At 40.5% G+C, this 15,963-nt stretch overlaps 1 protein-coding gene across 1 annotated transcript; it reads left to right on the plus strand.

The window, feature by feature from the left end:
- Positions 1–1,320: 1,320 nt before the first annotated feature.
- On the plus strand, positions 1,321–8,228 carry LOC132144297 (zinc finger protein 883-like). Its single transcript, XM_059555075.1, has 3 exons — positions 1,321–1,479; positions 1,596–2,001; positions 7,165–8,228. Exons 1-3 carry the CDS (start codon positions 1,321–1,323, stop codon positions 8,184–8,186), a joined length of 1,587 nt encoding a protein of 528 aa, XP_059411058.1. The 3' UTR covers positions 8,187–8,228.
- The last annotated feature ends 7,735 nt before the right edge of the window (positions 8,229–15,963 follow it).

Here is a 15,963-nt window from a genome sequence, read left to right on the forward strand (position 1 = left end):
TCTCAGCCAAGGGAGTGGGCTCTCTCACTATTTTGCCAAAGAACACAGCCATGAATCAATATTGGCACAAAAACATCCTCCGAGAGCAACTTCTCTCAACTATCTAAGAACAGTTTGGAGATGAACAATGCCTTTTCCAGCATGTTGGAGCACCTTGTCGTTCGGGGAACAAAGCATCAATATTTTGGATCCCTGACCAGAAAACTCCCCAGATCTTAATCCCATTGAAAACTTGTGGTCAGCTTTCAAGAGGTGGGTGGGCAACCCAAAACCCACACACTCTGACAAGATGTTAATGTTTACACAATCAGTTAAATTCCTTTTTTTTTTTTTTTTTTTTTTTTTATGTGATCTTAAATTATCTTGTTTGGCAGTGGTCACTTAAGAAAAATCTGTCTAAATTTAAATTTGATGTAATTCAATTGCATAACAATTTTCCATTCATTTAGATTACATAGTTTTAACATAAAATAAATTAATAAACTAGGTGATTAAATAGCCTAGACTATTTATTATTATTTATTTAACTCATAAACAAAACATTTTATATTATTTATGATTTAACATAGCATTGTTTTTATTTATTTATTTATTTTGAGCAATTGTGCTTTCTTCCATTCATTAATAATTCGCACCGCACTCTGCTCCGGGGCAGATTAATTATATAGGGATGCTTTCCTGTGTATTCTGGCTTTCACTGTAATCTTCTCACTACTGAAAACCATCGAGCATCGGTCGCTCCAGTCCAGCAGGAGGCGGAAATGCGTCATTTGTCGCTGCGCGAAACCGCGAAGAGCCCACAAAAGTAGTTTTGCTGCTGAGCGTTCAGCTCGTGCGTGTTTACCGTGTTTTACTTAATGTAATTTTATGTTGGACAGTTTACATCGTTTACAGGTAAAGCAGGAACGAGCAGAAATCTGAGAAATCCATCTGAACGTAAACATCGTAAATTAAGGTTGTAAAATTATTTATTATAGAAAGAATCATGCTCATAACATTTTACTGTCGTTGGCAGTTTGTGATTTGTATTTATTATAACTACTATATTTAAAAGGTTTTGTTAGTTAAACATTACGTTAAAGTAAAATACCTTCTACAGACTGTATTACTTTACCATTGTCCCAGACGTTTGGCCGAAAACCTTAAAAAATAAAGATTTTATTGTGTGGAAATGATATATGAAGAAAAACTATCCTTTAGATGAAATGTAAGATGTGATATCTCAAGAAAATACAGTCAAATTAAGGTAAATCAGTTTTATCAAATGTTAAACAACCATCTATATCATGCTAATAAAGTGTTTGTGTTCAGATGTTGAGCATGAAAGCGCAGGTGGATGTGGTCTGCTGTAAATCAGTAGGAACTGATCTGTCCATGCTGGATATCGAGGATTTCATCACAGAAATCTGTCAGCTGAAGAAAGAGGTGGCTTCACTGGAGGCAAAGCTGAGAGAAAGAGGAGACAAACTGAACAGAGAGGTTTGAACAGATCTTCAGTTCATCTTTAGCTGCTAATATGGACTGATTGTTGTGTGAATCAATGTCTTATTGTTAATCATACTCTCACTAGATATATTACTGATTGTGTTTGTCAGGATGTGGAGCAGGTTTGGGTGCGTGAGACTGATGGCACAGAAGCTCAGGATTCAGTCTGGAGCGTCAGAGATCAGAGATCCAGAGACACACAGGACTCAGAGCTCAGCCTCACTTTACTCTGTTATACTGACGCTCAGGATCATGAATCCACTGATCAAACCTCTGACTGTAACGCTGGAGAACAGCAGATGCTGCAGACGCCGCTGAAGATGTGCTCCGTCAAACTGGTGGACTGCAGGAACCTGATCGAGAGCAGAGGAGAAGAAACCACCGCAGAGAAACAACAACAACACACTGATGAGGAAGAGGAGGAGGAGGAGGAGAATAATGGGGAGGATGATGAAGATGGTGATGATTGTGCTGAGAATAATGGGGAGGAAGATGATGATGAAGATTTCATTCCAGGTTTGTTTCTCCTTTTATGACTTTTAGTTTTTTCATGACACTTGAAAGTCAGCAGAGACTCTGCAGGATCAGGTTCATATTAATTGATGGTTCAAATTTTCTGAGATATTTAGGAAAACAATGGCAAATGTTAAAAGGGAAATTAAATAGACATTTTTTGAATGGGATTAAAAATTTACTTTTTTAAGAGCTACAGGTTTTCTGTGCTTGTTTGTAGGGCTGCAGCATTTGGCTAAACATCACACTTTGGTTGTTTTTCAGTATACTGTGACGATTATTCATACATTATGAATCATAATAATTATTAACTAATTAATAACTAATTGCAAACAAAACATAAAAAGCATTATGCAGACCTGTTTTTTGTGTGGAGCAGCATTAGCTACCAAGCAGCAAAAAAACAACAGTTTATATTTATTATTGTTGATTTGATCTGGATGCATATGTTGTTAATAAATAATGGTGCCAGAAGAATGGAGTGAAATCATCTGGATTTGTCATTTGGTAAAATTAGGTAAAGGAATTCGTCACTGATGGTTCTTGTTTCATTTGTGAAGAAAATTGCGAAGTCATCAGCTGTAAGATTTGATGGAGGAGGGAGAAGAGAAGAGAAAGCTTTAAAAAGTGTTTGAGTGTCAGAACAGTTGATAATTTTGTTTTGGTAGTATGTCATTTTAGCAATGGAGACATTTGCAAATACTTTTATCGAAAGCGATTTACAAATGAGAACAATAGAAGCAGTCAGACCAACAAGAGAACAACAACATTAACAGTGACGTACAGCCAAAGTATGGTGACCCATCTGCATTTAACCCATCCAAAGTTCCCAAACCCACATACAGCAGTGAACACACACCTGGAGCAGTGGGCAGCCAATTATGCTGCGGCGCCCGGGAAGCAGGTCGGGGTTCGGTGCCTTGCTCAAGGACACCACAGTCATGGTATTGCCGGCCCGAGACTCGAACCCACAACCCTAGGGCTAGGAATCAAACTCTCTAACCACTAGGCCACGATTTCTTCTATACAAATGCCTTGACATGTCTTAGTTAGTCTAGCAGAGTACACGTAGCTAGTTTTTTTAATAGAATGGAATAGAATAGAAAAAGTAAGTGCTAGTATTAGTTAGTCAGGTGCTTGCAAAAAAGATATGTCTTAAGATCTTTTTTTTTTAATTGGTTAAAGAGCTGTTCGAATAGGATCAGAAATGATTCCACCAGCTGGGCACAGCTCAGGAAAAGGTCAGTGAAAGTGATTTTGTGCCTCTTTTGGTTATCAAAACAAGACGCCATTCAACTTGCAGAACGCAACCTTCTTGACGGTGCTTAAGTTTAATAAGTTTAAGTTTATTAGTTTTCAAACAAAGTTTGAACTAGCGATATTAACTTTAGGTATATTGGTTCAGTGCCAGTGGTTGTCTTGTAGGCATGCATCAGTACCTTGAATTTGATGCTAGGGCTGACAAGCTACGCAGACAAGCTGACAAGCTAGAGCCGTAGATCACTGACAAGCTACGCAATGTCACGTTCATTATCGAAGGCAATTCATCTGGGATAATGAACACGATATTGTGTAGCTTTTCAGTGATCTACGGCTCTGTCTATAAAATGTTGCTCCATTTAAAAGCAGGTGATGGTGATTTAACGGTAATCAGGGAACCAGATTTACTGATTAGATGCACATGATCATATCGTTAGATATATCATCCAGCCCTATTTGATGCTGCTAGCCAGTGTAAACTGAAAAGGAGAGAAGTAACGTGAGCTTTTTTTGGCTAATTGTGGACCACTCTCACTGCTGTTGTATATGATAGTACATGCTGAAAGGGCCGTCAAGAGAGCATTGAAATAGTCCAGGCTAAAGAGAACAAGAGCTTGGACAAGAAGTTGTGTGGCTTGCTCTGACATGAAGGGTCTAATCTTCCTAATGTTGTATAAGGCAAATCTGCAGGACCAGGCCGTTATAGCAATATGGTCTGTGAAGCTCAACTGATGATCCATCATAACTCCTAGGTTTTTGGCTGTACTTAAGAGTTATGGTTGATGAACCCAGTTGTATAGAGCAGTTGTGATGAAACGATGGGTTTGCTTGAACCTCAAACAGTTCTGTCTTAGCTAGAAATGTCTGTCTGACAGACTGCAAAGCGAGCAGCTACCGCCGAATCATCTGGTTGGAATAAGAAGAAGAGTTGAGTGTCATCAGCACAGCAGTGGTAAGAAAAGCCATGCTTCTGAATGACAGATCCTAATGACGACATGTAGACAGAGAAGAGAAGTGGTGCAAGCACTGAGCCTTGAGGAACCCCAGTAGCAAATTTTGTGATTTAGAAACCTCACCCCTCTAAGACACCCTGAAGGATCTACCAGAGAGGTAGGACTTGAACCACAGGAGTGCAGTTCCAGAGATGCCCACTGTTCTGAGGGTGGACAGGAAAATCTGGTGATTAACAGTGTCAAAAGCAGCAGACAGGTCCAGTAAGATGAGTACTGAGGATTTGGAAGCTGCTCTTGCCAGTCGCAGGGCTTCAGTAACCAAGAGCAGAGTAGTCTCAGATGAGTGGCCACTTTTGAAGCCAGACTGGTTGCTGTCCAGGAGGTTGTTCTGTACAAGGAACATAGAGAGCTGGTTGAACACAGCTCGCTCAAGTGTCTTTGCAATGAATGGAAGAAGGCATACAGGTCTGTAGTTTTTTTTTCTAAAAGTGCTGGATTTAGAGAAGCTTTTTAAGCAGTGTGCTTACACGAGCCTGCTTAAATGCTGTAGGAAATGTACCAGAGTGAAGAGAGGTGTTGAAAATGTGTGTTAGCCAAGGTATGACTGAAGAAGAAATGGCCTGAAGGAGGTGATTGGGGTCAGAACAGTTGATAAGTTTGATTTGGTAGTACGTCGTTTTAGCAGTGGAGACTTTGCAGAGAAGGAAGAGTTTTTTGATTTGCACTATTTCCTCTCTGCAGCCCTGAGTTCAGAGCGATGTTCTAGGGGGCAGATGGGGTAGTGCATGCTGGTCTGGATGAAAGTGGGCAAAATTTGTCAAAGCAAGATGTTAGAGTGGAGCAAAGATTGTCAGAAGCACTGTTTGTGTCCAGTGCTGAAAACTGAGAGAGTGAAGGAAGTGAGGATGAAACCATAGAGGATAGGCGAGAAGGAGAGAGTGGGCTTAGTTTACATCGAAAGGTGACCTGCGGAGGAGTGTGTGCTGTGTCAGGAGTTAGTGTGAGGTTGGAAGTGATGAAGTGGTCTGAGGTGTGCAGTGGAGCAACTAAAGGGTTGTCAGTGGAGCAATAGCATGTGCAGATGAGGTCTAGTTGATTACCCGACTTGTGAGTAGCCATAGTGGACGCTCGCTTTAGATCAAATAACGAGAGCAGAGTGTTGAAGTCAGCCGCCTGGGGTTTATCAAGATGGATGGTGAAGTCACCGAGCAGTACCAGAGGAGTACCATCCTCAGGAAAGTTTGACAGTAACACATCCAACTTCACCAAGAAGTTGCCCAGTTGACCAGGGGCACTGCAAAGTAGATTCTAACAGGGTGAGCAATAGTAATTGCATGTGATAGAAGATCAAATTTCGATTATTATTTGAGATTAGGAGACCAGTACTTCCATCCCTCAACAACAGGTGTGGGAAACCAAAATTATGAGGCCAAAAATAGCAACAAAAAAAAAAAAACTCTGTTGGTGTTTAAATATGCAAAAAAGGCCGAACAGCGCGACGTGATCAAATACCAACCTGCATAGAGTGAGAGCTGTGCACTAATGCAGCAAACATGTTGACAGTGTGGAAGCATCTTAGGGTGCTGTCACACTAGCACTTTTGGTGCGCACCTGGGTTCGATTGACGTCAAAGTTCGGTTCGTTTGGATGATGTGAATGCTGTCTTCCGAACTCGGGTGCGCACAGGCAAACCGTACCCGAGTCCACTTAAAACGGTGGTCTGGGGTACGGTTCATGTGACCTCTGTACAGTTCGCTGATGATGTGAAAGCAATCGTACCAAATCGCGGAAGTGAACCGCTATTAATGATGTATTATTAGATTATATATAGACGTATTATGTCTTTGTGTGTTAAAAGCAGAGAGCTGTACATCTCATGTCTGTTTGCTTTCAGCGTCCTTTAAAGCATTTGCAGTACATTCATAAGGCAGACGCAAGTGCCATTATGTACCAAAGCTTTGTAAACAAAACGAACGGTACAAAAACGTAAATACATAAAAGGGTTGTAACGATACACCTGTGTGACGATATACCGCGATATAAACATATACGATTATCATACCGTGTACATTTGCTTATTTACGGTATTGAGAGAAAATAACAGACACAGAATCTCACCTGCGCCTAGGCAACAACTTTCCACCTAACTGTTCTCTTGCTCCACCCACACGTACAGCGGCGACAACATCAGAGACAGAGGCCATTATCTCTAATCTCTATCCCACGTCAAAATATGAGTTAAAATTGGCACTAGTATGGGAATACTTTTTATAAAGAAAAGTCGAATGCTTATTTGTACTTGAGGGTAGACACCATTTACAAAAACTGGTCGGAAAGTGGCTGCAAAATGAGGAAACGCATCGAACATGTTTACCTATTCAGAATATCATCCCTCCGAGCTGATACAGCTATGTCCCATTTATAATTTAAGGTTAATGCATTATGATTTCTGTGATGCGGAGTGAAGCACAGAATCCAGTCATGACAATGAATTTACAGTAGCTAGCTACTCTGCAGATGTCACATAAAATGTGCGATTTGATGGATTGATTAATAAATAACAAACAAAGCTGTAAAATAATGACAAAAGCACTGCTATATAAATATATAGGCTAATATGTTTGTTTTGCATGTCTATCTGTGAATGAGGGGCGTTGTCATGTACTACATACTCAAGTATGCACCAGCGTGGCTTAAAGTGCCAGGTTTAACAGTGCTGCTGTCTCACTATCTGAGGACGTGAACACAAATACTGAGATGAAGAAATGTGATGTCCGCAACACTGCTAACTCCCATAATTTATTAAAAAAACAAGCAACGTTTCGACCCTCAGGTCTTCATCAGGCTTGATGAAGACCTGAGGGTCGAAACGTTGCTTGTTTTTTTAATAGATTTTAATAAAAAATGTTAATAAAAAAATAAAAGTTGTTTATTAAAGTTTTGTTCCTTTCAGATGTCAATGGTGGCTCATCTTCTGATGAAGATGAAGAAACAGTCTCAACTTCAAAAGAGCAGCTGACGGCCAAGAGTTTCTCCTGCAGCACCTGTGGAAAAACACTGAGTTCAGAGGATCATTTAGTAAGACACGAGAGAACACACACAGAACAGAAAGACTTCAGCTGTAAGATATGCAACATCAGCTTTCCTACCGCAGAAGAAAGGAGACTTCACTCAAAAGAGCACAGCGGGAAGAAGGAGTATCACTGTGAACAGTGCGGGAAGTTTTTTTTCACCACTGCTAGTAATATGAAAGCTCATATAAAAAGACACAATGGAAAGTTTTTCCACTGCAGTGATTGTGAAAAGTATTTCTGCACCAAAGCAAATCTTGATGTTCATAAGCGAATCCACACGGGAGAAAGACCATACAAGTGTCCGCACTGCGAGAGAAGATTCAGTCATGGATCTCAACTGAAGAGACATGTGCGTGTTCACACCAATGAGAGACCGTATCAGTGCAGTGAATGTGGGAAAACATTTAAAAACTCAAGCTCTCTAAATTCACACCAGAAAATCCATTCAGATGAAAAACCATTTCAGTGCAAACACTGCGACAAACGATTCCGTCAGATTGCTAATCTGAATTGTCACGAGAGGATTCACACCGGAGAGAAACCGTATCTGTGCGCCCACTGTGGGAAGAGTTTTTCTGATCCAACTCATTTCAGGGAACATAAGCGAGTCCACACTGGGGAAAACCCATATCACTGTAGCATCTGTGGGAAGAGTTTCAAACAAAACACTAATTTAATAAAGCATCAGAGGATTCATAACGGAGAAAGACCGTTTAAATGCTCACAGTGTGACAAGACGTTTGCTCGATCAGACGTCCTTAAGATCCATCAACGAGTTCATACAGGAGAGAAACCTTACTCCTGCCCCATCTGCGGCGAGAGATTCGCTTATTTAGGTAGTTTCCAGACCCACCAGAACAAACACACTAAAGAACAAACTGCTCCAGAATCATCAGAGTGACTTTTCATGTCTTGGTCTGTCAGTAAAGGCTTTATTTCGGCAGTTGCTTTCATCATTCATGCCATGTGATATATGACAATAAATCATACACATGATGATTTCAATTTAAAACATTAACCATATATTATAGATCAGGTGAATAGGATTTCCAGGATCACTGAGTGATTTCACTGTTCATACAGTGGGCCAGAGGTGAGACAAAGTCATTGTTATGCAAGTCACAAGTAAGTCTCAAGTCTTTGCCCTCGAGTCCCGAGTCAAGTCGAGTCAAAGATGAGGCAAGTCCCGAGTCGAGTCAAAAGTCAAAGCCAACAAGTCTCAAGTCGAGTCCAAAGTCCTACCATTTTAGTTTCAAGTCATTTCAAGTCTTCTTACCACAGAAATAAAATTTATACAAATCATATATGCGTGTAAGATTTGTATTTATTTAAACCTTTTTTAATACAATTGTGACGAGTGGGGCGGGGCCGAGGGATGTGGGAACACGAGTGAGGCCGGTGGAGTGATTGGGAAATCCGCTACACCTGCGACCCACCACCGGTCTTGAGTCCCACAGAGGAGATGGAAGGATATAAAACTGGAGTGACGACAGTGAAGGACGAGAGAGGACCAGGCCTGGGCTTTTAGTTGTGTTTTGGTTTTTATTTGCGCGCACCAGTCGTCCGTGAGAGGCTGGTGAGCTGTTTTGTGTTTATTTTGTTATTAAAGTTTCATTGTGATTGTCCGCCGGTTCCTGCCTCCTTCTTGCCGAAGATTACAAAGGTTGTGATTCATTACAACAATGACATTAATCAAATACAGTAAAAAACGGAAAATTAAAATTTTCACAAAAAATGCTTGTATTTCAACAGCATATTGCACTAAAACAATGGCCTGTTTTTGTCTCGTGTGTTGGAGAGACTGAGATATACATTTGTGTTTATCCATCTAGCAGCAAGGTAGACTTTCAAAACGGACGTTGACATGATGTTGACGAGGTTTTCCATCTGAGTGTGTTACACTAATGTACCTCATATAATCCGGGTTCAAAAATCCCTATTTTTGTTAGCATGAACCAGCAAGGGAGACTTGCGTTTACTGTCTCATTGATACAGTACGGTACATCCGATAAGGTGCTTAGTATTCGTCCAAAACTTACCTTTCTTTGTGCAACTTCAGGTGTTGAACAAAGTTGGACATTGTGGCAGCTCCGCCTGTAATCTTCGACCCGCATGTTTTGCAAATTTGTCCCCTTGGAATTATAAGGTTCTATCTGGCATTTTTGTCAATTTTGTTATTTACATATTCTTATTCTGTCAACATATTTACATTATGTGATAGATTTTTTAACGTTGTGTACATTATGGGACTTTTTATTTAAAAAACAATAAGGTTCTATCTACACAGTCGAATGGAACACAAAAATTTTGAAGCTCAATATCTCAAAACTACTCGGAATGCAGATAGAATTGCAACTCGTTTTTTGTCAACTACCTCGTAATTTTTATGGCTTAACGAAACTATCTTTGGTATCATTTTGCCAACTGGCGCGTTGTTGCTTGTTGCGCTTCAGTGGTTGTCTTGCAATGTGCCTGTTTAAATGCTGTTGAATCAAACCAACGTGGGACTACAGTGATTGGATGTCGTGCAGGCAGCGCACGTGCTCTCTGCATGCATACAGGTGGTGCACATTTTTTTCACAGATGCAGATACACTGAGAGTGGCGCGGCCGTGTGAAAATTGTTTTTCCCCAGGTTTTCATGGGAAGTAGCAATTCTTCTCGAGTCGAAAGGCGCAAGTCCAAGTGAAGTCACGAGTCATTGATGTTAATGTCCAAGTCGAGTTGCAAGTCTTTGTACATTTTGTCGAGTCGAGTCTGAAGTCATCAAATTCATGACTCGAGTCCAAGTCACATGACTCGAGTCCACACCTCTGCAGTAGGCTATTCCACACCAGAGAGTGAGTTGTGTTATTTTTCTCATATAACGTTGGTGTCAAACTCATTTCCTGGAAAGCACAGCTCTGCACAGTTTAGCTCCAACCCTAATCAAACACACCTGATCCAACTATTCAAGCTCTTCAGGATCACTAGAAACTTCCAAGCAGTTGTAAGTTGGAGCTAAACTCTGCAGAGCTGTGGCCCTCCAAGAATTGTATTTAAGAAAATATCTCAGTTATGGAGCAAAAGCACATGAACTATCAATTAAAGTTTGAAGTTACTCAACATTAATTGTTAATAACACGATTAAATAACCCAAACAATTATTGTATAACTGTTGTATTCACAGTTGTCCTGATGTGCAGAATATCAGTGTTAATGTCACAGAAAAATTAAGATCAGAAACTGTTTGTCAGAAAAGTACTTCAGTAATAGAGTGGGGGAACTATGACATCGCTTTGTAGGTCGATCGGCTGTTAGCATGACACTGGTTATCTTGAATAAAAGCTATCTCGGTTATGTATGTAACCACGGTTCCCTGAATGGGGAATGAGATGCTGCGGTGACGTCACCAAATGGGAACACCGTTTGGTGTGACGAATGTCTGAAGCCCTGTACCATCCTGCCAATCCTATTGGCCAAATAGCACTTGGCACCATCTTACGTATGCGCAGGCATAGTATAACTGCATGCTGCATGCAATTTTGCTCATATTTCATGGACTAAGGAAACGCTATCAAAGGTACGGAACGGCCCGAACCACAACATCTTGTTTCCTATTCAGAGAACCGTGGTTACATGCGTAACCAAGATTTTCCCTTTCATAGGTCACTTCAATGCTGTTGTGATGTCACCGTATGGGAATGCTATACCATCACGCCGGACATAAATGAGATAGCTGGGATCCGAGGAAAGCATGTGCTCAAGCGGAAAGAACCCAGGAGTCATGGGCTGTCCTCACATCCAAGCTGTAGAATTTGATGAAAGTGCTCTGTGAGTACCATCCTGCTGCAGCACATATCATCCATAGAAGATCCACTACGGAAATCTAGCGGTGAAGCCACAGCCCTCGTGGAATGTGCTTAGATTCCTAAAGGCGGAGCGAGCCCACGCGCGTCATAGGCTAAGGATATAGCCTCCACCAGCTAATGGGACATCCGTTCCTTTGTGACTTCACAACCTTTATTTTCACTACCAGAACAGCTGATAGATTCATGCCATTGGGCATGTACGATGAACATAGATCTTCAGCACCCTCACAGGACAAAGGCTTAGATCTTCTGAGCCTGCCTCCGTGGGGGAGAGAGCTTCCAAGACCACCTGCTGGAAACGCAAAGGATTCAAAGCGAACTTAGGAACATAATCAGGCTTTGGTCGCAGCAAAACCTTCACCAATTTTGGTGCGAAGTCCATGCAGAAAGGTGAGTTAGAAAGAGCTTGTAAATCCCCAACTCTCTTGAGGGAGGGTAAAGCAAACAGTAGGACTGTTTTTAGAGTTAGGATAGCACCGCTTGAATTAGCCAAATCGGTGGAAAAAACATACAAACTGGATGTGGGCCATTTGTGAGCTAGAGCGTCCAGTCCCAGGGGCGATGGGGGGGATAGGAGGAACCATAGTGGGAAATGCATAGTTGTGCTTGATGCAAACACCCCCCAACCTGTCAATGACCCATGTGAAGTAAGCCTAGACAGATTACAGGGAATGCTGCTGCCATCAGACCCAAAAGTCTCACCTGCACAAACTTATCTGCATCTGTACAGCCTGCTTTGAAGTGGCTAAGGTATGACTTGAAAGGCTGAACACATGGGGGGAAACAATCGTGAGATCATCCCGTGCGAATCCAGATCTATCCCCAAAAACGTTATCCATTGGGAAGGGATCAAAACACTCTTTTGGAGGTTCATGTGTAAGCCCAGGCTGCTTAGATAATTTAACACGAAATGTTGGCGAAAGCATGCTTGAGTCTGTGTGAGTTTATGAGTGTGCTAATACCAGCCAATTGTCTTGGTAATTTAGCACACAAACTCTGGAGCTGCAATGGGGCTAGAACTGTGCCCATGCATTTTGTGATGAGGCTTATGGAGCCAGGGTTGTCTGAGGGTGCGCTCTGAGTGGTGGCTTACTCCAATGCTGCTCCAGGTGCATTCTGTGGTGAGACAGTCAATGTTTAAGCCTGGGAGCTGCAGTGAAATGGTTGGATGCACATTAGTGGTCCAACAGCACGTTCTAGTGGAGGGCACAGCTCCCAACAAAATGTAGAAGGATAGGAACTGCTGTTAAGAGCCTGAGGACGGGAGGATTTTGCTGTCAAGTTCAGGTCTAGTCTTTTTCTTTATAACGGTGAGGTTGAACCAAAGGTGGCGTTCAACCATCACCATCCCCGCCATCGAACTGGAGGAGGAAGCGTGAATTCCAGGCTGCGGCTGAATTTGGCGTGGGATGTTCAACTAAAGACTCTTCCACCGGCGGCATCGTTGCATAACCATGGCCCCACATGTCAGCAATGGTGGCAAAATCTGTGGCCGTGGGGTTTGTGATGTGTGCTGAATAAAGCTGCTTCCAGGACCTCAAGACCTCCTGGTGGAGGTCCGGGAAGAAGGGGAGTGACTTATGAGGCTGAGCAAGTGCACAACTAGTTAGGAACGATCGTCCATCTTAGACTGAGATTCCTGAGTCGCGTCTGCTTCCCAATCCAGCCCCAACTTATCCACCGCGCGTGTGACCACATCCAACAGCCTGGCCCCAAGCCATCGCCTCGTGAAGCGCCTCCGCAACCACCGAAACAGCACGCGGGGGTTGGACGCAGGGGCAACCTTAGAAAAAACTTTTACCCTCGAGTGCAGAACATTGAGCCAAAGGCTGTCACAGTGGGGGCATGTTGACAGGACACCTGCGTGTTTTTCTAAAAAGAAATTTGCAGGCCCAGGCCCACAACTCTCCTTTCATGAACGTCCCCTGCCATGATAAACCTGCTACATGATTCTTACCTCTCCGATGAGTCATCTTGTCTGCAAAGAGGTTGTCGCTGAGAACGCAGGATGCTTTTCTAGGGCACAGAAAATTATCTTTCGCTTTTCTAAAGGAACTGAAATCTGAGTGAAATACCTGCGTGACTTGCTATACTATGCTTAGGCATGCACAAGGCGGTGCCAAGCACTATTTGGCTGGTAGGGTTGGCAGGATTGTACAGGGCTTCAGACATTCGTCACACGTCAACACAGCATTGAAGTGACCTATGAAAGGGAGCTATAGGATTTTTCCATAGGCTTTTGCAGTGCAAAAAAAATTGCATTTGTGTTCAACTGTAGTTCATGAAACTTACATGTTTTGTGCTTCAAGATCATCTTCACAAAATAATGTAACTTTGATGAATATTGAAGCCTAAATAAAAGCACCAGAACTTTGGCTTTCGACTTCAGCGTCACCACCTCAACGCTTCCCACAAATTTTTCAAACTTATTTTTAATGTGTTCAGTGAAAAGGATTCACTCTGTATATGAATGTTAATCCATGTTACATTAACCTTTTCAGATAAACTGCAATAAATATAAAATGAGCCAAACTAAAATAAGACATTAATAATAAATATAATAGTGAACAAATGAAACAATCATAACTAAAGGACATATTAAAGCACGTATTTCTGTACATTTCAAATTAAGGTGCATTAAAAATAAGTATAATATGAATATTTTAATTAAAAACATATCTCCACAAACTATTCAATAAAATCCTTTGCATTTAATCTATTAAATAACAGCAGAGTGAGCGGGTTTTTGTATATGATCAGATAAAACTTCTTTTTGTGAATAAAGTACCAGATTTCGGCTTTGTTATGGTGGGTAAGTTACACAAAATGTTATTTTATCTTTGCTTCTAGAAAATCCTCAATTTATGCTTTCAAACAGCTTAATGTGGCTGTAAACACTTAAATTTTGCTTGGTTTTAAAGCACTATGCATCGTTAAAGTTTCACTTTTACTGTGACTAAGCCATTAAATGTGGTGTTTACATGGAATACTCTTAATATGAGTTTACCTTACTTTCCTCTGTATCAGTAGGAAAGTGATAAAATGCGCATCTGAAGACGTCTTGCAATTCAGGACAAAGCAAAAAAAAAAAAAAAAAAAAACCCATAATCGACCAGCAATATAAAATACAGGAAACTATTAATTGGTTATTCTGCTATTAATTGTATTACAAATTATACTATGACTGGAAAACACTGTAAATTAAGAACTGTTTGGCATGATGACCTTTCATTTCTGACAGCGGCCACAGTCCCATTTAGCAACTTGTTGGCAACCGTCTTTTTTAAGAAACATAACAGTTAAAAAAAATCACAACTGGGTGTAACTGGTGTGTTTTATGTTGTAGAATAAAACGTGAAAGTTGAACCTGTGTGAATCACGGATTTATTTATTTTTTGATGCTGGGATGACATGCACATCACCAGCATAAACCAGCAAAGGCCCAGCATCAAAACATACCTAACCAGCATATGTTTTTTATTGTTTTTTTGTTTTTTTTCAGTAGGGTTGTATGTAAATTATTATTATTATTATTACTTTGTAATTGTGACATTACTGCATATGATTACATTTACCCCATATATTACCATATACTTTATATTATACTTATACTATTTTAAAACAGGCTTTAAACAGATGTACAGTATTTTAGAAGAGCAAATATTTAACAGTTGCTTTCAGGATAACTGTCATTAACGGATTTAAGGCGGGGCTTGAGAGAGGGACAGTTATTGTTACATTTGTTGTTCATTTTAGGTGAAATATGTCCCGGACATATGTGAGTCAAGTAATTAGTGCTTGGCTAAATAACACCAGCAGTTACCTAAACTCACATAAATAATTTTATAGTCTGCAAATCGGTGTCAATAAAATCCACTATTTTGCTCAAGTATGTTTTATATGCAATATAAAATGGGTTAACTAATCATTATATCTGTGGTTGTTGTAGTACTTATTTTCCTACAATCATCCGTTGTCTGTCAGTGGCGCTCATTTTCGTCAAACTGAAGTCATATCCAGCGCTTCAGTCCAGCAGGGGGCGGAAGTGCGTCACATGTTGCTGAGTCTCGCGCAGAGCTCACGACGGAAGTAGTGTAGAGATTTCTTTCTGCTGCTGTGAGATTAACGTAGTGCAGAGATTTCTTTCTGCTGCTGTGTGATTTCAGGTTGGTTATGTGAATTTACTTCATAATGTACTTTAAGAGATTATGACCGTGTGCTTTATCGTATCTCGTTAATGTGTGTCGGACGGCCAATGATTTATGGTTTACAGAGAAGCGAGTTCAATATCATGTTTTAATACTTCAAATCCAGCTGCTAAACGTTTCTTAAATGTGGTTAATATTATGCATTATTGTATAATATTTGATAGAAAGCATAAGTCATCTTTGTAACATTGTTATGATTTCTTGAGCACTTTTTTTCTCTCTAAGGTCAATTTTTCATAGTAAAATGTAAACATTTTTGATATGAAAAGATTTTTATTTAAAACGTTTTATTGAATGATTAGATTTGATTTTAGATTTGGCTGTTTTACCATTATCCCAGACATTCAGTAGAAAACCATAAACAAGTTATTGTAAATATTCTTTGAACTAATAGTTAGTACTAACTTTATTAACTGGCCATGAAGGCAGTTCATTTTAATAAATAATATTAATATAAAGAAAGGTTGGTGAGATTGAAGAATCTGAAGAAACATCTAATTATATGTGAATTCGTTTTTTTTTTCAGTTCATTATCAATGTGTCTTTCAGTAACCATGTGTTTGTGTTCAGATGTTGAGCATGAAAGCGCAGGTGGATGTGGTCTGCTGTAAATCAGTAGG

The sequence above is a fragment of the Carassius carassius genome, chromosome 7, assembly GCF_963082965.1.
Source record: "Carassius carassius chromosome 7, fCarCar2.1, whole genome shotgun sequence".
Lineage (NCBI taxonomy): Eukaryota > Metazoa > Chordata > Actinopteri > Cypriniformes > Cyprinidae > Carassius > Carassius carassius.

Coding starts and splice junctions, on each gene's coding strand:
- LOC132144297 (XM_059555075.1), top strand. CDS start 1,321: ATGAAAGCGCAGGTGGATGTGGTCTGCTGTAAATCAGTAGGAACTGAT. Junction 1,480..1,595: donor GAGACAAACTGAACAGAGAG/GTTTGAACAGAT, acceptor TGTGTTTGTCAG/GATGTGGAGCAGGTTTGGGT. Junction 2,002..7,164: donor TGATGAAGATTTCATTCCAG/GTTTGTTTCTCC, acceptor TGTTCCTTTCAG/ATGTCAATGGTGGCTCATCT.